Here is a 25,239-nt window from a genome sequence, read left to right as displayed (position 1 = left end):
GACCCTTCAGTCTGCAGGCCAACGCTCTATCCACTGAGCCAAATTGGCTAGGGCGGGAACTCCATTCTTTATTTAAGTTCAATATATTTAAAAACTGAAATAGTGTAAATGTCTTAATATTGACATACACGCTACCATGATATATGGAATTAAATAAACTATACTATTCAAATAATTCCACCTGTTTCTTTTTGTTTTTCCTAATAAGCCTACTAGAATATTTTAAATTACATCTGTGGCTGATAATTGTGGCTTGTATCACACTTCTATTGGAGAGCACAGTTCTAGGTGAAAACAGGATTCCTTACGCAAGCTACTAGCTAAACGAGGCAGTAAAGGCTTTCGTTAGTGGCTCAAGAACAGGCAAGAAGGGAAGAAATGAATAAACAAAATGTGGAAGATACAGACAATGGGATATTATGCAGCCCTAAAGAAGGAAATCCTGTCACGTGGACAAAGTCGCTGAAACTCAGGATATTATGCTAAGTGAAATAAACCAGTCACAAAAGGACAAATGCTGTATTATTCCACTCATATGAAGTACCTAAAGCAGTAAGACCATACTAGCAGAAACACAATATGAAAAGGTGGTTCCCAAGGGCAGGGGCTTTCAGGGAAAGGGGGATTCGTGTTGGCAGGTATGGAGTTTCAGTGTTGCAAGATGGACAAGTTCTAGCGCTCCATTGTACAACATGGTGAATGTACTTAACACTACTGAACTATACATGTAAAATGGTTACAATGGTAAATTTAATGTTATGTTTTTCTACCACAATTTTTGTAAAAAGAGTAAGTAAGAAGGAGTTCTTCTACACTAAGCCAATAAACACATTCACAAGCATCCACAAGGCATGTCTCAGAACCACATTCATTCTGGCTCTTTTGTTGGTATTTCCAGGGTTCAACTAGCACAGACTTTTCCGGATGCTGTCAACCAAACTCCCCCCTCCCCCCATCAGGAGACGCTGCCTCGGCTCCTTCCATCTTCCAGTGCACAGCAATGCTGCCCACAGAGTTTCTAATTGAAAGCAGTCTGGGTCATGAACAACACATGCTTCCCTTACAAATGTGCAAAATGGGGAGCCTGGCCCCACGAAGGGAGAGAAGCCGGCTTCTTGGGTTCTGTCACAGTATAATTAGAAATTTTTCTTGAGACTCTCACACAGCTTGGTTTTCAAAAATAAACACTGCTGACACATCTCAAAAGAAAAAGTATATTAAGAACTCATATTTCCAGGTAAGAGCTCACTCCCCCTGCACTTTCCCCTCCGCTGGGTGACTAAATCTGTTTCTTTCATCGTTCATGCCCAGGAGGAGGCAAGGTAAAGTATTTGGGAAGGGGGGGCGGGGAGGAGGTAGGTTCCCAAGAAAATCCCCTCGGGCTTACCTTCTCCAGCTTTTCTTGGAGCTCTTGAATTTTGAGCTGCTGCTCAGCATTGATCTATAATTAAAATCCCAGGAAATAAAACAAAAGGCAAATCGTTATTAAGGTCTTGCTACATTTACTGCAGTCCTATTTTCTTGAGGTTCCTGTGGGGTCTTTTTGTTTTGTTTCCCTGTACCTACTAATGGAGAGGAAAAACAAGTGGCCTATCAAAAAAGACTGAATGTCCCAGAGCAAACCTCCAGCATACAAAATGGCAAAAAGAGAATCAAAGTTGCCCAGTGCCTTAAAGGCAAAGAGAATTTTCACATGCATTTTATTAAGAGTCTGGGTTTTTTGTTACTGTGAGCAGACATGACCAAAAAAAAAATGATGTCTTTTATCCCTTTAGAACCACAGCTGAAGCTAAAAGTGGTCACCCAGAGGTTGACCATCAAAATAAACCTGGAAGAAAGTTCTCTATTCATTACAAGAGAATTCTTTCTGATGACTGGCCACTGATAATAACCTCTAAAAGATTATCTACCAAAACAGCAACATCAATAATGGAAAATACCTTCTCCAGTTTGGAATATTCTCCCACTTCAGGCTTCCCTTGATCCTTCGCCTATAATTTAAAAGATATGACATAACAGGGAGTCTCAAGAATATAAAGTCTTACAGACAACAGTACCTCCTGTACTTTCTTAAGTCTCACTGATCAAAGTAATGATGATGATGATGATGATGATGATGATGATGATGATGACGACGACAAAATATCTTCTGTAAAGACCAGGACTTCCCAATGTATCCCATTATTCCTAAACGTAGACTCATCAGGCTAGTACTCCCTTTAGTCTTGCTAGATCATCCCTGATTCTACCCCAACACCCTCCTGGTGGGTGGCTGCTACCTTCATCAGTTTATGCTGACTTTCTGTCGCTTTCCGCTTGAACTCTTCGGCGGCGAGCCTGGACTCTCTCAGCTCCGATTCATAGAGGTCACTCCGTCTTCTTGCCGAAACCAGGTCCTCTTCCAACTGGTTCATCATTAACCTCATTTCTTCCACTTGAGCTTGGTACTCCTAAAGGGCGGGCCATGGAAGAAAGGTGAACTTGAGAACTACTAAAAGAAAAGACAGGCAGTGAAGACGGACAGACATCGGCCACAGAGGGAAGACAAAAACTGAAGAGAGGTTGGCAGAGAACAGATCTAGAGAGAAGGTGAGCAGACAGATGGGCAAAAGGGAGAGGCGTGGGAGGGTGAGGAGGGAGAAGAGAGTATTAAATCTTTAAACTGTCTTAAAGTAGAACATGTATCACTAGTAACACCATTTGGAACACATGTGCCTATAATTAAAATCCTTTGAGCAAATAATACCACAAGTAAGCACAGAACCTTAAGGCATCTGCAACACAAGAGAGCTGAAAGGGATGTTCTTTAAACAACTGGAACAAACTGCTTATGTGTAGCTTTCTTCCAAGGGTAATCGTTTCTATAGATTTGTCCTTTAGAAGTCATGTGCTCCTAACGTAATTAGATATGGTACTAGTTTTAAAATTAACCTTTCAGATTGCTCAAGAGGGTAATTGGAAATCTCAGTGGAAAGAATCTTGGAAGGTGAAACTCATCATGTCAGTTTCTCACCATTAATTTTTCTGGGCCCAACTGAATGAAGAACTTAACATTGCTCTTGAAATACAAGTCACCCTGAAATTTGCAAGAGTCAGAAAACACTGACTCTGGTCAGAATAACTTGTGAGAGAGATTCCAAAGAAAGAATCATCTTGTTCCCTCTAACAAACCCTTTCAAGTGATCCAGACAGCCTGACCTTTTTCAAAATGCATTTCTAAAATCAAAACAGAACATCTGAATTGAGGCTTTTCAAAATTGGATTTACCAGAAGAAATGGGCAGTTTTGAAAACTTTTGGACAAAGTATGAAAATCATCTTTATTAGCAAAATCAAAACTTTTACATATAAGAATTATGAATGAGCACTTTTGCAATCCAAGATGCCTTGGGGTGGGGGTAGGCAGAATATAAAATGAAAGAACAAGGAATTGAATCAAGATTGTCTTTGACATTCACTATATATAGTGAACATCTCTAAGATCCGTTCTCCCAAGCAATAACTGAAGAGGTATCAATTGAGCAAGGATATGTATGTTTTAAATAATAAGGTATAAAGTAGACCTCTCGGCCTGTTTTAATAGGCGATCTCCCCAGTGCACACTAAAGGAGAGGTGATGTCCTATGAAAATTGGGGAGTTCTCATGCAAGCACACCTCTAACTATATCATTGGTAGAGGGGAAATGAAGAAGAAGCAAGCCCTGAGTGAAGCAGTCTTATTTCACTTTACTGAAAACTATACTGTCACTGAAGGTCAAGCCTAGACGTCATGGGGCTCCAGGTTTCTGGATGGAGCACACTGAGTGGGTGATGTGGGGTTATATAGCCAAAGGCCTTTATAACCTGCTCACAATTATCTGAACTCACGGAATGGAACATGAGCCAATTATGTAAAACGATACATTTTTCCTTGGGTTTTTCCAGACCCCTGGATGCATTCTGATTATCATGGCTCTGAGTACTGTGCCTTCCTGGACCCCCTTCTCCCGAAAAAGAAATAACAATTCTTTAAAAGTATATTTTATTACTGTGTTCATATAAAGACAAAAACATGATTATCTATGAAAAGTTTCTTTGACCTAAAAGCTCAATTTTTTTTCTTCTAAATAAAAAAATTTAAATATTTTATGGGCAACTATAAATACCATCAGTCCTACCCCACAGTCACAAACACCAAACTGTGGAGGAAGCTGAGTTGGGAGAAAATCTTGGGCATCTTATCCCCAAGCTCCCTTTTCTTTTCTTTTTTTGTTAATCCTCACCCAAGGATATGTCTCCATCAATTTTTAGAGAGTGGAAGGGAGGGGGAGAGACAGAGAGAGAGAAACATCAATGTGAGAAAAACACATCGATTGGTTGCCTCCCATATACACCCTGACCAGGGCCGGGGAGCATGCCTGCAACTGAGGTCTGTGCCCTTGACCAGAATCGAACCTGGGACCCAAGCTCCCTTTTCTTTCTTGAACTTGTTAGTGAGAAAGGGATGTAATGTTTGTGTTTTGTCGACAGCAAGGACAGAGCAGCTGTTCATCCCCCCACCATCTCTTTCCTCAGCCGTCAGCACCCAGGGGAAAGAAGGCAAGAATCAGGCAACATCTCCGTCAGCTCTCTGAGCTCTCGGGGCACTCAGCCTGCTCAAGCATCGACGAGAATTCTACCTCATTTGTTGAGCCGCTGTTATTATGCTGCAGACTTCAAGGCAATCTCATAAATCCAACAGCTAATGCCTGCTGCAGGGAGAGCCTGAGGGAAGGTCATCAGGTCTGTCTCCAAGGGCAGCTGAGAGCGGTCCTGTCTCAGCATGGGCGGAACTGCAGGTGGGAGCTGAGCGGGATCAGAATGGGGACCACGGACAACTCCCGCGGCCTGCCTAAGGCAAGTGTTCCGGAGGGAGCTTCCGAATTGTGTGGGAAGGAAGTCAGACGTGGTCCTATTCAGTGAGAAGCATCTTCCGTGTTTCCTGAGCTTCTGCTTCCCTTCCTGAGGCGAGGGGACGGCGGGGGGTCAGCGATTGCTGGTAAAGGTGCATGAATCAAACCACCACGGGAGAATCGGGTGTTATTTTAAACCAAGTGCAAATACTCTATAGGGGGTGGCTAAGTAGAAGCAAAATATTAATAAAATAAAAAGCCGTATAGAAATTAGCTTTTGAGATCAAGAGCAGGGGAAAACTGCCAAACCTGAGAGGAACCACCATGCTGCAAACCAATTACAGACAGTCCTCGGGTTACGTCGGACTCAATGTACGTTGTTTCGTGGTTACGTCGCCATCTCCCATTTATTAAAAAAAAAAAAGTTCCATCATTTCGACGTATGTACATATGTGCTTTATGGTTTTTTATTATTTATTTACCACAAGTAAAGGTCAGGAATTGTTATCTTTCTTTTAAATTTTTTTACTGTTTCACTTCATTACTGCTGTGTATGTGCTCCATGTGAGTGACATAGGTGCTTATGTAGGTGGGTTCCGACTTGAAAATCACGTTATGTCACGCCATGGGAACGGATCTCTGAGGTAACCCGAGGACTTACTGTACTAGGAGTTTGCTGAAAGCAGGAAATGCTTTTCCTTTTTTGGTCAATCCTCACCCGAGGATATTTTTCCATTGATTTTTTTAGAGACAATGGAAGGGAGGGGGAGAGACAGAGAGAGAAAAACATCAATAAGAGAGAGACACATCAACAGGTTGCCTCCCACATGTGCCCCAATCAGGGCCAGAGCTTACAACTGAGGTACATGCCCTTGACTGGAATTGAACCTGGGACTCTTCAGTCCACAGGCCGACACTCTAGCCACTGAGCCAAAGTGGTCAGGGCATGGGAAATGCTTTTTCCTGGACTGCAAACATCCTCCTCTCACAAAACGTCCCCAAAGTCACTTTAATAAACCCTTTTTCTGGTGAGAAGTAAAATCAGACAGCAAGAAGTGTTCTTCCCCCACTGGAACTTTTAGCAGTCATTAAATCTAAAACTCCACATCATGCCAACTGCGATATGAATCACAAAAGACATTGCTTTGAATTCAACCACCTTTCAAAATGTTCTGTTAATTCTGTTTCTGTGGAATTTCATGGACACCAGCTGCTCCCTCTGGTGGCCAAATATAGCTTTAATTTCCCCAGGATGTCAACCAAGAGCAAATTTCCAAACACATTGAACTAATGGGAGAAAAAGAACCCCACCTCTTGAAACTTTTAGAATGAAAAACCATGTTGGTAAAAGGGGCAATGAGTCACCTGTCAAAGCAGTTCTTTCAAACTGAGTGGCCTGGAAAAGCTCTAAGATCAGCATGTTCAGACACCTGCTAACCAGACTGCTCCGCTTCCTATGCATGTTTACTTACAACAGTTTTATCCAGCAAGAGGATAGAAACCAATCATTTTTAAATATTAAGGTGATTGGATTATACCAACAACACCCCCCAAACAATCATTCTTTCTTTAAAGAACAGTGAATGGATCCGATCATTTGCAGAAGTTTCTTATATTTAGCACCACCCAGATGGCTAAGTTGGTGCTACCCAGAGACAAAAATGTTCATTTCCATCCGTGTTTACATTGGGTTTTCTGAAGTGAATGAGAGTTGCCTGGCAGCTGATAATTCAGTTCTCCAATTGCTCATTACCATCTCTTCATGAAAGTTTCTATTTACAGTTTCTTCAAGGGACAGAAAAAATCTATGCTAAAAAGGAAACAATGAAGCAAAATAAAAGAAAAAAGAACAATCTCCAAAGAAAACCCTTTTGAAGGGGGCGGGGGGAGTGGGCTTTTTAAAGGTCTCGGTGCTCTTTTCTGAATACACAGATGTAGCTTTCTGCACTCAGATTTGCTGTGTTAATCTCACTCAGTCTTACCTCTCCTTCTAGATCAGTGGTCGGCAAACTGCGGCTCGCGAGCTACATGCGGCTCTTTGGCCCCTTGAGTGTGGCCACGAAGTTTCAATCGCACTGTACGTGCGCGCCCGCACGTGGTATTTTGTGGAAGAGCCACGCTCAAGAGGCCGCAGTTTGCCGACCACTGTTCTAGACTATTTCTTTACATTTTACTTACATAGTAAGTTTTACTTACTATGAATTATTCTGGCTTCTCTCAAAAACTTAAAAGTGAAACTAAAAAGCTATAAAAACCTTTAATTTCTTTTTAATGATCTAAAGCAGAGGTTGGCAAACTCTTCCTGTAAAAGGCTAGGTAGTAAGCAATTTCAGCTTTGCAGGCCATATGGTCTTTGTCACAACTCCCCTCCGCCACTGGAGCAGGAGTAACAGACATGGGCAATACGTAAGGGAATGAGCATGGCTGTCCACAAAAACCTTATTATGGACACCGAACTCGGACTTCCACAGACTTTGCATGTGCCATGAAATATTACTCTTCTTTTGATTTTTTTCCACAATTATTTACAAATGCAAAAGCCATTCTTAGCTTATGGTCATGGAAAACAGGTGGTGGGCCAGACTTGCCCCAGAGGCCACAGCTGTCCTGCTTGTGCTCTAAACCTAAACTTTTAATAGAAAAGAGCAGCCATTATGGGCACAGATTTCAAAGGAGCTACAACCAAACACTCTACAGTTTATATAAATATGGGGTAGCTGGAGGGGGGTTAAAGTGAAACCAAAGGACTTATATGCATGCATATTAGCATAACCAATGGACATAGACACCGGAATGGTGGGGGCTTGCCCGGGCTAGGAAGGGATGGGGGGGAGGGAATCAATTGGGGAAAAAGGAGACATATGTAAAACTTTAGACAATAAAAAAATAAAATAAAATAAAAAGATTTAACCCTAATGTAAAAAAAAATAAAGTTTCCAAATGACCTACATCTCTCCCCCTTTCTCTTTCCTTCTCTCCGCCTCTCAAACACCCCTCCCTGAATGAGAGGTCGGAGCCGCCGCCCTGCTCCCGGGCAGGCAGTCATACCTGCTCTTTGATTTCCTGGAGCTTCCGGCTCTGCTCTCTGATATCATGGAGAAGCTGCAGTGCTTTGTCATCCTCCTGGGACACCTCCATCCGTGCTTGCTCCAAACTTCGCTTTAAGCTCTGCAGAAAGCAAAAATTTTAATAGGGATGCCCTGCGGAGCCTGCTCTGTTTGAAAAGATTCATTAAGGGAGCTGCAAGCTGCTTCGCAGACAGCAAGACGGTGTCAGGTGATGGACCAAAGTCGACAACTTCCAGTTGGTTGCTGATTCCAGTTTTCATCCTGTAAAGACCCCTGGGTTCAAGAAAGATCATCTCAATCCTGTGACCTTATGATCCAGCCAAGCTACAGCAAGCTGTCTCCTACCACCTTCTCCCTGTCCCAGCACATACTTACTTGCATGTTTAGGACTAAACACTAATAAGATCCCTTAGCTGTTACAACCACCACTGGGATAGTCACAGAGTCTTGTCTGTAATACCAGTTATTCAAGGACATGCTAGTATATAACTCTTTCAAAGTAGCAATGACTTCATTCTCTGCCCTATTGTCCCTTGAGACTCCAAGTAGTCTATTTCCATCTCCTGGCTTACGTCTCCTGGATACCTTTCATCCATAAGGTTCCCTCAGTGCTTCAGTGGCACTGAAATATATATCTGAAATACATAGCTGAATAACTTCACCCACCACTGAAAGGCAGCCAGATCTGGAATGGAAACATAGCAGTTACTCTTAATTAGCCACGTCCTATAGATCTCTCCCTCGTGAGAGAAGGGGGGGGGAAGGAAACTTGAAAAATGTGTGATTCAGTTTTTTAAGACTGTTTAACTGGGCACATTAAAAAAACACCTGGATGAAAAATTTAACGAGACAATGGAGAAGACAGTCTACTCTTGTGATGGAAAGGGGAAAAAAAAGCCACATGGTAAATAATGACAGAGGGTCTGGGTTTTAAAGGCTGAGTTTTTTTGTTGCTAGGCCAGTTGCAGGCAATGAAAAATTGATTTCAGGCAGATTCAAAAGACATTTTCTTGTGCTTATTTGCGAGTTGGTTCCCGAGGCTGATCGTGTCAGACATGGTGTCGGTTTAGACCAGAGAGGTTGGGATGGGTGAAGTCAGGACCCTTGGTGACTTGCTGCAATGATGACTACGCCCATCTCCAAGCTCTGCGGCCTGCCTGGACTTCCTGGGGTCCAGTCTCATTTCTCTCTGGGACCTCTCGCCAGGCTCACACTGCTCTGCAAATCACAATGCTTGCTTTTGTAAGCTCCCTTTCTCTACTCTCTGCCATTGGCTGTGATGTGCCTCATGGAGCTGTCATGAAACAGGATGAGACACACACAACAGGAAGTGCCACCTCCAAGGGAAGGGGACTTGGGGAAGGCTCACACTGCATTCTGTGATGTAGGTAGCAAGGTCCTGCTCCAGGAGGGATCTCTGAGTCTCAGAGGCCTTCAGCTCCACCTCCTTCTGACTAAGCACAGCCTCCACCTCTGACACTCTCCGATGTAACCGGGTCATTTCCTGCTCCATCTGAAATAAACACATCGACAGGTTATAAAGGCCCCTGGAGGTTCGTGGGGGCTATCACATCTCAAGTGGCCTCCAAAACCACCTGGTGGTCTGGGCTGGCACTATCTCGCCAAAGGTTGGGATGGAAATACCATTGTTTCTTCGCCCAGGAGCGCACAGTTCTTCGTAAGGATAGTCACCAATGCTAAGTCACTCCTCTCATTCAAGTCTCGGTTCACACTTGGTCACTCCTCTAACCCAGTGAGCAAGAAAGCCACAATCATCACTTTTCACCTGTTTGCTTTTTTGGTTTGGTTTGGTTTTTGCAGACGTCACTTTAATGTTACCCCAAATCCATCTTGATCCCCCCCATCTCCTTGCAAAGATCTAGAGGACAATCCAGGACAGGGCAAGGAGATATGTATTCGTCTGCACTCTTAGGAGTCCCAGGCAAGCAGTGACTTTTATGAGCTTCCAGAAAGCTGCCCCTGGGCAGGTACAGTGAATGTTAAGAGACGTTGAGCATAATCAACACCGTGGCAGCAGTTACATAAGCAGGAGTTTTAAAAGACTAGGAAGAGAAACTTCGCATCACTCAGAGCAGATGGGATGCATCTCGGCCACAGGTGAGGACCCACACCACCTGCCGGAAGAAGCGGACATCTGGCTGGGTCATGCTGAGAAACAGGCCGTTTTAAATCCAGGGCCTCCTCTGGTTAAGATTTAAAGGATTTACAGCAAAGTCAAGGCCCGAATTCATCTCCCTCTGAGCTGCTGGAGGTGTGACTTCAGCGAGGGAGATAGCACCTCACTCGCTCTGTATGGATCAGGTGGCTCAGTGCCAGCAGCGGCCCCGGGCGGCTCCCTTGGCATACATTGACGGGAGGATCCTGGAGCAAGGAGAGAGGCCGGCTGTGGAAATAAATACCTTGTGACACTTGTCCTGGGAGTCTTGCAGCTCTTTGCTTTTGATGAGAAGTTTCTTTTCCATGGAGCTAGTCTTGGCAGGGGAGTCCAGGCCCGACACAACAGACCTAGACAGAAGGAAACCAATGTCAGGGTGGCAAGTGCACGGCCTGAAAGCCACACTCAGAAACGACGCATGGACGATGGAGCTTCCAGAGCTCTGTGGCCATCAGCAGGGCTTCTAATGGCATCACGGCCATGAGGCAGGAAGGTAGAAGGAAGCAAGAATTCTGGAAGCAGGCAGAGCTGGGTGTCAATTCAGTGGCCACTGACCTGAGGCAATATTCCGACTCTCTGAGCCTCGGTTTCCATGTCTATGAGGTGGAATGCTAATAAAAGGACCTACCACAGAGGAGAGTGTGAGCAGCATTCTGCCTACATGGCTTCACTCACACTCAGCAGATATGTGCTGTGCACCTACTGTGTTCCAAAAACTGTCCCAGGCACTGGAATAGCAGTAAATTAGACATCAAGGTCGCTGTCCTCCTGGAACTGACATTCCGCAGGGGGCAGAAAGAATGCATCAGGCAGACACACACACAAAGGTTACAGATGATGACAAAGAAGGAAACAGGGTGACATGACATGAAGAGACAATGGATCCAGGGTCTGCTTTAAGCAACAGTAATCAGGGAGTGCCTCTCGGAGGAGGTGACATTTAAGCTGGGGCCTGAGGATGGGAAGGTGCAGGCCATCCAAAGCTCTGGAAGGAAACAAGCTCTAGGGAGGAGGGATAATTGATATAGTCCTGAGGCAGAGCAGAGCTAACACAGCAAGTGCACAATAAATGTACACGGATCAAATTATTGTTTATTCCATCCCCAAGCTAGCCAGTTGGTTCTGTTTCATTTTATACAAACGGCTGAGGCTAACTATGGTAGGCTGAATAAATCCCCGGCCCCAAGAGGTCCACATCCGAATGTCCAAAACCTGTGAATCTGTTACCTGACACAGCAAAGGACACTTTGCAGATGTGATTAAGTGAAGGATTTTGAGATGGGAAGATTAATGTGGATTATTTGGTTGGGTCCAATGTAATCATAAGGATCCTTATAAAATGAAAGCAGAAGAGGGAAGGAGATATGACAACAGAATTAGGGTCAGAGTCAGAGAGAGATTTGAAGATACCACACCGCAGCTTTGAAGATGGAGGAAGGGGCCACAAGCCAGGGAATCTAGGCAGCTAGCAGAAGCTGGAAAAGGCAAGGAGACCGATTCTCTCAGAAGCTCCAGAGTGCAGTCTTGTCTACACCTTGATTTCAGCTCATCTCAAACTTCTGACCTCCAGAACTTGAAGGTAGTCAGTGTCCTGTGTTAAGCCACTAAATTTGTAGCAATTTGTTACAGCAGCTCTAGAAAGCTCATACACTTACTGGGCACTGACTACATGCCTGGTTCTGTTCTAACTCTAGACATGTTTTTACTCTTTATTCCTCACAACAACTCTGGGAGGCAGATACAATTTATTATCCTCATTTTATAGATGAGGAAATTGAGGCCCAGAGTGATTAAGCAACCTGCCAGTTACTAAATGGTTTCAGTTGGTCTCACAATAAAGAGCTGGGGCAGGGAGAATGACTTGATACACCTGATATAACCCTTGGAAAAATATCACAAAAATAATGCAGCGTGACCTCCTGCGAGTGGGTTAGAAGGATGCTCTCGCCACAGAAAGGATATGCTTGTGTATATCACTAGCGCACTCTGCCTCATCCCTAGAAACAGCTAATTATGGGTGGAAATGACAGTCCCCTTCCAGGACAGCTTCCCACAGGGGTTGGCTCCCAGGGCACAAACACTGGGACTGGTGAAGGGCAGGGTCAGAGCAACAACCGACAAGGGTTCTCACATAGGTAAGGACATGCAGCAGAGCCCACCGCTGTCCCACAGCCCCATCTCTGTTGCCTTGGTAACGGGATTGCAGGAGCTGGTTCTCCATAAGCATTCACTTCTTACCAGCAGGTGAAAGTTCCGCTTTCTGCCGACCCAATCTACTTCCCTGCCTGAAAGAGGTCAGTTCCCTGCAGCAACTCAGAACACCTCTCCTTGCAGCTCCCCGCCCAGTGACAGGGGTTGGCGGGAGTGACAGCTCCCTACAAACATACTACAGGGCAGCCAAGCAGGTCAACACCCAGAGCCAGGCTGCTTTGTTCAAAATCTGACTCTGCCATGCTAGCTGTGTAACCTCTCTGAGCTGTGGTTTCCTCATCCGTAAAATGGGGATAATTCTCAACCTACTTCAAAGAGTCCCTGCAGGGATTAAATGAGATAACCCAGGTAAAGCCCCAAGCATGGTGCCTGGCACATCGAGAGGGTTCAATAAATGCCGACCATTTACTAGTATCACTGTCGTTCCTGTCATCACTACCCATGCAATGTCATAAATAGCACATGCCTCGCAGGCCTAAAACAGTTGCTTGAAATAGTCAAACTCAGGGGGTTGAATTCACTCTGTGCTATTATTCACATTAAAACAAATGTTGCTTATTCATAGAAATGGGCAACGGGGACTAAAATCCAGAAATAAATCCTTTTTAAAATCTAACATTTGGCCAAAAATTTTAACTGATTTCTACGCCTCTCATTAGCCTGTTTGGTACCTAAATCTAGGTACACAGACACACACACAGTTTTTTCCCCCTTTAATCTGAGATGAAATGGGTTGCTTGGCATGACTTGCTGCTTCCTTCATTCTTGTCTTCACTCTGAGGGTGAACTAGAGAAGAAGACCCAACCCACCCAGGAGGGAGGGCTGATCTGCAGACAGGCTGCAGGTCCTTCAGTATCAAGAACCGCCTGTCATTACGTCACACGCACTGACCTGAGTCAGAGAAGACAACACAGGACACAGCTCTCTGTGCCCAAGCACAGTGCCTGGCACTCTTTAGAGGAGTGATCACATGGGTGCATGATGATGGGATGGGAAGTGGCTCCCACAACCTGATGACACGTGGAGGGCAGGCTTAACGCTTGAAGTGCGCTGCTGTGGGTGCAAAGCTGATGGCTTGATTCACAAAACAAACAAAATCCTAATCTAGGTCACTCACTAATGGGACCCAGAATCGAGGAGATGTGTGTCCCCACTCACTGGCTCTTGCAGGAAGGAGACAAAGGGACATCCTTCCTGGTCGCCCGAGGTCTAACGCCCTCATTCTTCTAGTGCTTTGATACTTGACAAATGTTCACTGTTTAGAAGTTCTAAGTACAACAATTAAGAGCTCTTCCGAATAAAGGTGCTAAGAAAATAGTCTTTTTAAGAAATAAAAATCACATCTATAAAAAGCTATGGTGATTGTTGTCTTGTTGCCAGAATACCATCTCAATGTACTACAAATGTTAAATGTTAACTATCCTGTACCCACCAGTATAAAAGAAGTATGTACCTCTCCATTTTAATCTATCCAATCCTAGACATTTTTTCTTCCTGGTTTCTCCCACCTCCTTCATCTACCACCAATGGGTTTCATGTAACCCTCCTTACGTTTTCTCCTTTGACTCTACAAGTATAAAGAGAACCGCAAAACTGCCATTCTCTAGAGCAGTGGTTCTCAACCTTCCTAATGCCGCGACCCTTTAAGACAGTTCCTCATGTTGTGGTGACCCCCAATCATAAAATTATTTTTGTTGCTACTTCATAACTGTAATTTTGCTACTGTTATGAATCGTAATGTAAATATCTGATATGCAGGATGTATTTTCATTGTTACAAATTGAACATAATTAAAGCATAGTGATTAATCACAAAAACAGTATGTAATTATATATGTGTTTTCCGATGGTTTTAGGCGACCCCTGTGAAAGGGTCGTTTGACCCCCAAAGTGGTCGCGACCCACAGGTTGAGAACCGCTGCTCTAGAGTATTTTCTCAGTTCTTTGAGATCTTGCTTCTGGGCTTGTTCTCAGTTTGGCTCAAATAAACTCTTATAAAATTTTAAATAATAAATAAACAAAATAAAAATTTTAAAAGCTCTGGTAAGAATTCTGTGATTAAACCGGCTTGTAGCAACAACCCCATAAACAACAATGGGATTGGAGCATGAGGCTGGAGGATAGAGGGCAAAGTTCATCGCAGCCCTCTGGACATCCCTGCACCTTAGTGTCACCTGGAGAGCCTTGAAAAATACTGATGTTGGACAATGAAAATACCCATGTGATACTACCATGATGGATACATGTTATTATATACGTGTCCAAAGCCCTAGAATGAATGGTACAACAGCAAGAGTGAACTATGAACTCTGAGTGATAATGATGTGTCAGTGTAGGTTTTATCCATTGTAACATAGGTACCACTTTGGTGCCAGATGTTGATAGCAGGGGCAAGAAGTATGTGTGAAATTTCCAAACCTTCTTTTCAATTTTGCTGTGAACCTAAAACTGCTCTTAAAAAATTAAGCCTTAAAAAAAAAGATGTCTGGGGTCCAAAAAGACCAATTAAATTAGAGACATAGAGACTAACTAGAGGCCCAGTGCATAAAATTCCTGCACAGAGGGTGGGGGTGGGGGGTGTTCCTTAGCCCGGCATGCACCCTCTCCAATCTGGGACCCCTCGGGGGATGTCCGACTGCTGGTTTAGGCCCCATCCCTGTACCAGCAGTCAGACATCCCTCTCACAATCCTGGGCTACTGGCTCCTAACCGCTTGCCTGCCTACCGGCTTGATTGCCACCTAACCGCTCCCCTCATGAACCCCAACTGCCCTCCCCTGCCGGCATCATAGCCCCCAAATGCCCTCCCCAGCCAGCCTCATGGCCCCCAACTGCCCTCCCCTGCCAGCCTCATGGCCCCTAACCGCCTCTGCCTCGGCCCCACCACTGTGGCTTTGTCTGGAAGGAAGTCAGGCAGTCGGAAGATGTCTGGTCTCCCAGTCTAATTAGCATATTACCCTTTTATTAGTATAGATAGTAGGGCCTGGGCAGTACCACTTTTATTAAGCTCCTTGGTAATTCTAATGTACACACAGCACTGAGAACCATGATGCCTGTGATTTATAACTCATAGTATGACTGTCCCCAGCTTTTGGTGCCAGGTGGCACTTTCGCCACACCATTTGATTCTGCTGCCCTTTGGTCACGTTTTGAGTGGGAACACAATTTTTAAGTTAATCGTGGTGGGCTATGAATTTCAAGACAATGCACATGTTTTAGACAATGATAAAAGGCTATTACTTTTATATGCTCCCATTGTTAATAAGTCAACTAAAATATACCATTTTCATTAATTTCTATAAAAGAAATATACTAGAGGCAGGCACAACCTAACATATTTGTATTCCATTTATTTTTCATGGCCAGTTCAATCATTAGCACCAATGATAAGCTCTGTATTTCTTGAACCAACAAATCCCCCCAATAGATATTCTGAAATATTATCTATTTTTTTCTAAGATTTCATTAGCCATCCTTATGACTTTCAAAGCAATAGCAAATTATTGCTGACATTTGCATTATTGTAGAATTAACCATATTGTAAATCATAGCTTAGGAGGTTCGAGACAAAGCTGGCCTCAGAGCCACCAGACTGTTACCAAATAGGTCCCTGTCCTCTACAAGTAGTAACTCAGCTGGTTAAAAATTATCGTGAAATGTACCATTTCATCAAGAGTAGTATTGTTTAAAGAGCTGATGGTATTGTTGCTTTAAGGAAAGTTGGCAAAAGATCGTGTAGCTGGTTGACTGATGGGCACAGAATCACAGCTAAGAAACTATCTAATCATGAAGTTCTGTTGACCCTGGAATGGGAGTCTATTTACTAATTAAAGAATTTTCTAAGAATTCTCAAACTTCGCCCTAGCTGGTTTAGCTCAGTGGATAGAGCACCAGCCTGCAGGCTGAAGGGTCCCAAGTTTGATTCCAGTCGAGGGCACATGCCCGGGTTGCGGGCTCGATCCCCAGTAGGGGGTGTGCAGGAGGTAGCCAATCAATGATTCTCTCTCATCATTGATGTTTCTATCTCTCTCTCCCTCTCCCTTCCTCTCTGAAATCAATAAATATACATTAGGAAGATGGCTGCCAATGGGAAGGCAGACTGCAAGATAGTGTGTGAGAGAACGAAAGGAGAGGGTGTGGACGTACGGAGAGTATAAATTTGTGGGTGAGCAATAGCTATACTCCAGGGGACTGTTGGAGACTGCCGGATTGGGCTCCCCTAACCGGGCAGCCTCCATTGCTGCTGAAATCTCTCCTGGAGCAGCCGGCTCTGCCGTGGAGACCGCACCATCTTGAAGGGGAGAGTGGCTGTTATCGGAAGCATATACATCCAGGGATCCTGCAACCACGGCACCCAGGGACCAGCTACGAACCCAGGAACACCGGATCTCAAGCAGTGCAAATACGTGGACTCAGACGAGCCCTGCTCCTCCTCACGGAAAGGTCAGATTTCGCCTAGGGAAAGGTGAGGTCTGCAATCCAGGTTGGAGAGAGGAACATGCACAGGGGAAGTCTGCGCCCCACAAAGTCCGCGGCTGTTGGGGCCAGCGTGATCCACGAGTGTGGAAGGAGATCCGCAGGGCTGATGGCAGAAGGGAACTCTAAAAATCAGCCCACAGCTGGACTGGGAGCAAAAAGGCAGCCTCGGATTTTACCAGTGTGCCGGCTGCTTAGTGCCAGGGGGAAAAGGATGTGCGGGAAGAGATGTTTGGAGAATTGCACGCAGAACTGGATGGAGAGAGAGAGCTACATAACCAGACACCCGGAGAAAAGAAATCATGGGGAGACAAAGAAACAGCTCGCAAATGAAAGAAAAGGAGGCATCACCAGAAAAGGGAGTAAACAAAAAGGAGGCAAGCAATATGTCAGAGAAAGAATTCAGAGAAATGGTCATAAGGTGGCTGAAAAGAATGGAAGACAAATTCAACAATATGTGTAAGAACCAAGAGGACATGAAGAAGAACCAAGAAGAAATGAAAAATGACATCGCTGCTATAAAGAATTCAACAGAAAGCATCAACAGTAGACTAGAAGAAGCAGAGGACCACATCAGTGAGCTAGAAGACAAGGTAGGAAAAAATACCCAAGCAGAGCAGCATCTAGAAAAAAAAAAAACATAAAAAACAGGAGAGCCTAAGGGAACTTTGGGACAACACGAAACGAAACAACATCCGCATAATAGGCGTACCAGAAGGAGAGGAAACTGAGCAAGGAATAGAAAACCTGTTTGAAGAAATAATGACAGAAAACTTCCCTGATATAGGGAAGAAAAAACTCACACAAATCCAAGAAACTCACAGAGTCCCAGACAAAATGAACCCCAAAAGACCGATGCCAAGGCACATTATAATTAAATTGGCAAACACCAACAACAAAGAATCTTAAAAGCGGCTAGAGAGAGACAGAAAGTTACCTACAAAGGATCCCCCATCAGACTACCGACTGATTTCTCAACAGAAACACATCAGGCAAGAAGGGAATAGAATGAAATGTACAAAGTCATGCAAAGGAAGGGTCTGAATCCAAGAATACTATACCCAGTAACGCATTCAATCAAAATTGAGGGTGAAATCAAGAGCTTCACAGAAAAAAAGGACTAAGGGAGTTTATTACTACCAAACCAGCAATGCAAGAAATGCTAAAGGGTCTGCTGTAAAAAGAAGAAATAGGAAACGAAGAAGGTACACAGGTGTAAAGAATAAACATGGTGACAAACAAGTACCTATCAATAATAAATTTAAATGTTAATGGATTAAATGCCCCAATCAAAAGACATAGGGTAGCTGAGTGGATAAGAAAACATGACCCATATATCTACTGTCTATAGCAGTGATGGGGAACCTTTTGAGCTCGGCGTGTCAGCATTTTGAAAAACCCTAACTTAACTCTGGTGCCCTGTCACATGTAGAAATTTTTTGATATTTGCAACCATAGTAAAACAAAGACTTATAGTTTTGATATTTATTTTATATATTTAAATGCCATTTAACAAAGAAAAATCAAACAAAAAAATGAGTTCGCGCGTCACCTCTGACACGCGTGTCATAGGTTCGCCATCACTGGTCTATAGGAAACCCACCTTAGAAAAAAGGACTCACATAGACTGACAGTGAAGGGATGGAAAAAGATTTTTCAGGTGAATGGAAATGAAAAAAAAAAAAAAGCTGGGGTAGCAATACTTATATCGGACAAATTATATCTCAAAGTGAAGGACATAACAAGAGATAAGGAAGGCCACTTCATAATACTACAAGGAGCAATCCAACAAAAAAATATAACTCTAGTAAACATATACGCACCCAATACAGGAGCACCCAAATACATAAAAAAAACTTTTGGAGGATATCAAGGGAGAGATTGATAGCAATACAGTCATAGTAGGGGACTTTAATATCCCACTATCACCACTGGACAAATCCTCTAAACAAAAAATCAGCCAAGAAACAGCAATCCTAAATGATGCACTAGATCAGATGGAATTAACTGACATCTTCAGAACATTTCACCCCAAAGCCACAGAATATACATTCTTCTCAAGTGCACATGGGTCATTTTCAAAGGTAGACCATATATTGGGTCACAGGCAAAGTCTCTTCAAATTCAAGAAGATAGAAATCATATCAAGCACCATCTCAGACCACAATGGCATAAAACTAGAAATCAACTACAATAAAAACAATTTTAAAAAATCAATCACCTGGAGGCTAAATAGCATGCCTTTAAACAATGGCTGGGTTACCAGAGAGATCAAAGAAGAAATAAAAATCATCATGGCAACAAACGACAATGAAAACACAACAATCCAAAATCTATGGGACACAGTGAAAGCAGTCTTGAGAGGGAAGTTCATAGCTCTACAGGCCTGCCTCAAAAAACAAGAAACAATGGTAATAAATTATCTAACCCTACAACTCAAAGAGTTAGAAAGAGAGCAACAAGAAAAGCCCAGCCTAAGCAGAAGGAAGGAAATAATAAAGATCACAGCAGAGATAAATGACACAGAGACCAAAAAAAAAAAAAAAAAACAATACAAAAGATTAACAAAGCCAAGAGCTGGTTCTTTGAAAGGATAAACAAGATTGATGAACCTCTAGCCAAGCTTACCAAGAAGCAAAGAGAGAGAACCCAAATAAACAAAATTAGAAATGAAAGAAGTGAAATAACAACCGATCCCACAGAAATACAAACGATTATGAAAAAATACTATGAACAACTCTATTCCAATAAAATGAACAACCTAGATGAAATGGAAAAATATTCTTAGAAAAATACATGCTCCCAAAACTCAACCAAGAAAAATCAAAAAACCTGAATAGGTCGATAACTACTGAAGAAATTGAAACAGCGCTCAAAAATCTTCCAGCAAGCAAAAGCCCTGGTCTGGATGGCTTTACAGGGGAGTTCTACCAAGCATTCAAAGAAGAACTAAAACCTATCCTCCTCAGACTATTCCAAAAAATTCAAGAGGAAGGCACACTTCCAAGCTCTTTCTATGAAGCCAGCATTACCCTAATCCCAAAACCAGATAAAGACACCACAAAAAAAGAGAACTACAGGCCAATATCCTTGATGAACATAATGCTAAAATCCTCAACAAAATCCTAGCAAATCAGATTCAGCAATACATTAGAAAGCAATACACCATGACCAAGTGGGACTTATTCCAGGGATGCAAGGATGGCTCAATATCCACAAATCAATAAATGTGATACATCACATAAACAAACTGAGAGACAAAAATCACATTATCATATCAATCGATGCAGAAAAAGCATTTGACAAAATCCAATACACTTTCTTGTTAAAAACTCTCAGCAAAGTGGGAATAGAGGGATCATACCTCAACATAATAAAAGCCTTATATGACAAACCTACAGCCAACATCATACTCAATGGGCAAAAACTAAATTCATTTCCCCTAAGAACAGGAACAAGACAAGGATGCCCACTTTCATCACTCCTTTTCAACATAGCACTAGAAGTACTAGCCATGGCGATCAGACAAGAAGAAAAAATAAAAGGCATCCAAGTTGGAAAAGAAGAAGTAAAACTGTCCTTATTTGCAGATGACATGATATTATACATAGAAAGCCCTAAAGACTCCATCAAAAAACTACTAGACCTGCCGAAACCGGTTTGGCTCAGTGGATAGAGCGTCGGCCTGCGGACTGAAAGGTCCCAGGTTCGATTCCGGTCAAGGGCATGTACCTGGGTTGCGGGCACATCCCCAGCAGGAGATGTGCAGGAGGCAGCTGATCGATGTTTCTCTCTCATCGATGTTTCTAACTCTCTATCTCTCTCCCTTCCTCTCTGTAAAAAAAAATCAATAAAATATATTTTAAAAAAAAAAAAAAAAACTACTAGACCTAATAAATAAATTTGGCAGTGTAGCAGGATACAAAATTAACACCCAGAAATCTATGGCCTTTTTATACACCAATAATGAACTCACAGAAAGAGAAGTGAAAAAAACAATCCTATTTACCATTGCACCAAAAAAATTAAGATACCTAGGAATAAACTTAACCAAGGACGTAAAAGACCTGTACTCGGAAAATTACAGGACATTGAAAAAAGAGATAGAGGAAGACATAAACAAGTGGAAAAACATACCATGTTCATGGATTGGTAGAATCAACATCATTAAAATGTCCATACTACCTAAAGCAATCTATATATTCAATGCAATACCTATTAAAATACCAATGGCATATTTCAAAGATCTAGAACAAACTCTCCAAAAATTCATCTGGAATAAAAAAAGACCCCAAATAGCCACAGCTATCCTGAGAAAGAAGAACATAGTTGGAGGGATCACAATACCAGACATCAAACTATATTACCAAGCCATGGTTCTCAAAACTGCCTGGTACTGGCACAAGAATAGACATATAGACCAATGGAACAGAATAGAGGACCCAGAAATTGACCCAACCCATTATACTCAATTAATATTTGACAAAGGAGGCAAGAGCATACAATGGAGTCAAAACAGCCTCTTTAATAAATGGTGCTGGGAAATTTGGTCAGATACATGCAAAAAAATGACACTAGATCACCAACTTACACCATACACAAAAACAAACTCCAAATGGCTAAAGGACTTGAATGTAAGACGGGAAACCATAAAAATCCTACAAGACTCCATAGGCAGCAAAATTGCAGACATATGTCATAACAATATCTTTACAGACACAGATCCTAGGGCAAGAGAGACTAAGAAAATAAACAAATGGGATTACATCAAAATAAAAAGCTTCTACACAGCAAAAGAAACCATCAACAAAACAACAAGAAAGCCCACTGCATGGGAGAACATATTTGCCAATGTTATCACCAATAAGGGTTTAATCTCCAACATTTACAGGGAACTCATACAACTCAACAAAAGGAAAATAAATAATCCAATCAAAAAATGGGCAAAGGACCTAAATAGAATCTTTTCGAAAGAGGACACTCAGAAAGCCAAGAGTCACATGAAAACATGCTCAAAGTCACTAATCATCCTAGAGATGCAAATCAAAACAACAATGAGGTACCACCTCACACCTGTCAGGATGGCTATCATCAACAAATCAACAAATGACAAGTGCTGGAGAGGATGCAGAGAAAAAGGAACCCTCCTTCACTGCTGGTGGGAATGCAGACTGGTGCAGCCACTGTGGAAAACAGTCTGCCGTTTCCTCAAAAATTTAAAAATGGAACTGCCATTTGACCCAGTAATACCACTTCTAGGAATATATCCCAAGAAAACAGAAACACCAATCAGAAAGGATATATGCACCCCTATGTTCATAGCAGCACAATTTACAATACCCAAGATTTGGAAACAACCTAAATGTCCATCAACAGATGAGTGGATTAGAAAACTATGGTACATCTTCACAATGGAATACTACACTGCTATAAAAAAGAAGGAATTCTTACCATTTGCAGCAGCATGGATGAAACTGGAGAGCATTATGCTAAGTGAAATAAGCCAGGAAGTGAAAGAAAAACACCACATGATCTCACTCATTTATGGATAATAAAGAACATTATAACCTGATGAACAAAAAGATAGATACAGAGGCAGAGAAGCATTGAACAGACTGTCAAATTACAGTGGGAAGGCTGGGGAGTATTGGGGGGCGGGGGGAGGAGGGTAAAGAGATCAACCGAAGGACTTGTATGCATGCACAATGGACACAAGACACTGGGGGGCGGGGAGAAGTGGGAGGGCATGTGCCGGGGGGTAGGGGAGGCTGAGGGAAGGTCAATGGGGGAAAAAAAGAAAAGGAGACATATGTACTACTATCTGTAATACTTTAAACAATAAAATTAAATTTAAAAAATAAATAAACAAACAAACATTTAAAAAAAATTCTCAAACTTCAATAAATATTTTAGAACTACCACCTATAAGTGGATGTGTATGTGAGATTAGATAGATAGATAGATAGATAGATAGATACACAGACAGACATAGACAGGGATGGTATCTCATGAAAGGTACCTGTAAACCAGTGGTTCTCGATCAGGGACAATCTTGTCACCCAGAGGACATTGAGTGACATCTGTAGGTTTTTTTACTTTCATAACGAGGACTGGAGAGCTATTAACATCTAATGAGTTGAGGCCAGATATGCTGCTCAACATCCTGCCATCCACAGAAGAACCTCCCAAAAGCATTAACCAGCCCAAAATGTCAATTGTGCTGATTGAGAAACCCTGCTGTGGAAGTTATAAAGTTAAGGAAGCTACAATTCCTGTCTTCAAGGAACTAGCAATGTAGGATAGAATTAATGCCACTATCTTTATCATTGATAATAATGCACATTTATTGAGCACTTACTATGTGCCAAGCACTGCTTGGTACTCTATGGGTTACCTCGTTGAATCTTCCCCACACTCCTGTGCAGTGGGTATTTTTATCCCATGACACTGATGCTCAGGAATAGCTTACCCTATGACCTCTACATTTTCCTATATGATGATGATTAGGGTGTGGGTGCAGGACAGTCGAGCTGGGAATTCCAAGTTGGGCTCTGCAACCTAACGGTTTTTGGTTCAAATCCCAACTCTGCCACTTTGGGGTTGCAAGGCCTTGCACAAACCCAAGAAAGGTACCGAAGAGGCTCATAGGAGGGAGGTCACGGAGGAAAGGAAAACCAGGTAGTTGAGGGAAGGTAACTTCTATCTGTGACTGGCTATGTGCAGTGCTGGGAGGGCAACTCTAAGCCTGAGCCCAGGACAGCCTGGGTACTGAAGAATATCCACAGCCAGGTTAGTCCACAGCCACCCCCAGAAACAGCTCAGCCCACACTCTTCCTCCATTACTTGGTGGCTCAAGGGTGGTAATTAAATAGGAAACAGCACAGACTTGAGAGGCCCAGGCTGGCTCATGCTCCAGGCTCGATGAGATGCAGTACAATAAGGATGCTAATAAAAGAACATGCAGCCTGCCCACACATTGCTTGCCTACTCCTCCTGGCCACATCTCTGATCCACAGCCAGTTATCCCCATGGAGAGAAAAGGCACTTCTGAGCAGCGCTGCATGCAGCCACCCACCCACACACAGCAGTGCTGTCTCTGCGAGCACGAAGACGAGTTTGGGTTTTCCTTTTCTCCCAGCTTCTATTTTCTAGAAAAATTTACTCTGAAATTGACATCTCTTCCTGATACACATCTGCTTTATAATTATAGAGGCCCAGGGAGTATTAATAGAGGTAATGGCATATGACACAGAGAGAAGGCTGGGCTTCGTTGTTACTGCTGCAGCAGGAAGAATGTTTTTATTTTTTTTAAATGTGTTAGATGTGACCTAAAAATTGCTTTACATGGAACTTCAACATTTAAGTAAAAATGATAAAATGCAGTTTTCCCAATGTCTACAAATAATCCACATAACTCCAAAAACACCCTTAATAAAGCTATTAACAGAATACTTCATATCAAAAGAGTATACAATCTCTACTTCCATTCTAAAAGCAAGTACATGTGTTAAGTACTTCCTAATCACTACTGTAATGATTGAGATCATGCTTAAGCATCATGCCTCCATTTATTTCCTTAGGAAGAAGACCCCATGGATGCAGAAGATGCCACCAATTCACAGATCACACATGTCACAAATCACAGATATGCATGAGCTAACCAAGAATGGGTACTGGAGGCTAAAATAAGGGACTCAAAATTAGCTCAGCTGAGGGCCCTTCTTAATTGTGGCCAATGGCACTAAAAATACATGTCATTGCAAGATGTAGCACGGTGCAAAGAATAAAAAACTCATCAGCATTCTGCTCCCAAAATATACTGGGCTTTTAAGATTGGGCATTCTGAAATTTATGAACTAACTTTATAAACCCCTTTTAACATACACAGTGGTGTCCATCATGAACACTTGGAAATATCAAAAATACTGCTGTTCTAAGGAGTTTCAGCGTCTAGCTGGCTTTGGAGCACACCCTACCCAAACATAGACACACACACACACACACACACACACACACACACACACAATCAGCAGTGGTCTCCAGTTGAATTAGAGCATTTGCTTTGGAATGATTAGCATATAATTCAAGAATCAGTTATTAAAAATCATGTTATTAATAAAAACATAGCATCTCCAATACAGTCCACACCTCTAAGCCAGTGCCTAGCTTTGCAGGCTAATTTCATTGACATACCTGCACCTCTTGTCTGGATGGCTGCAGTAACCCAAGTTACTTCCCTGATTCTAACTCTTGTTGCCCTACTATCCACCACACATCATCACAGGGACCCTTTGTGAAATAAGAACTGGCTATTCCACATCCCTCCTCAAAATCCTGCAAAGGCTTCCTGCTCATTGCAATTACAGGTGCTCCTTGACTTGTGACGGGGTTACATCCCAATAAACCCATCACTAAGTTCAAAATATCATAAGTCAAAAAT

At 42.7% G+C, this 25,239-nt stretch overlaps 1 protein-coding gene across 5 annotated transcripts in view; it reads right to left on the bottom strand.

The window, feature by feature from the left end:
- Window positions 1-25,239, bottom strand: part of CIT (citron rho-interacting serine/threonine kinase) — a 165,003-nt gene that overhangs the window by 68,911 nt on the left and 70,853 nt on the right. For all 5 annotated transcript variants that reach the window (XM_023760388.1, XM_014462467.2, XM_023760390.1 and 2 more), the window contains 6 exons: window positions 10,359-10,464; window positions 9,308-9,451; window positions 7,919-8,038; window positions 2,280-2,450; window positions 1,941-1,991; window positions 1,388-1,441 (listed from right to left, as the gene is read on the bottom strand). In XM_023760388.1, coding sequence (XP_023616156.1) covers window positions 1,388-1,441; window positions 1,941-1,991; window positions 2,280-2,450; window positions 7,919-8,038; window positions 9,308-9,451; window positions 10,359-10,464 — 646 coding nt within the window. The remainder of the gene's footprint in view (window positions 1-1,387; window positions 1,442-1,940; window positions 1,992-2,279; window positions 2,451-7,918; window positions 8,039-9,307; window positions 9,452-10,358; window positions 10,465-25,239) is intronic.

Source organism: Myotis lucifugus, unplaced genomic scaffold (assembly GCF_000147115.1).
Source record: "Myotis lucifugus unplaced genomic scaffold, Myoluc2.0 scaffold_181, whole genome shotgun sequence".
Taxonomy (NCBI): Eukaryota; Metazoa; Chordata; class Mammalia; order Chiroptera; family Vespertilionidae; genus Myotis; species Myotis lucifugus.
This window is presented reverse-complemented; position numbering and strand designations above follow the sequence as displayed.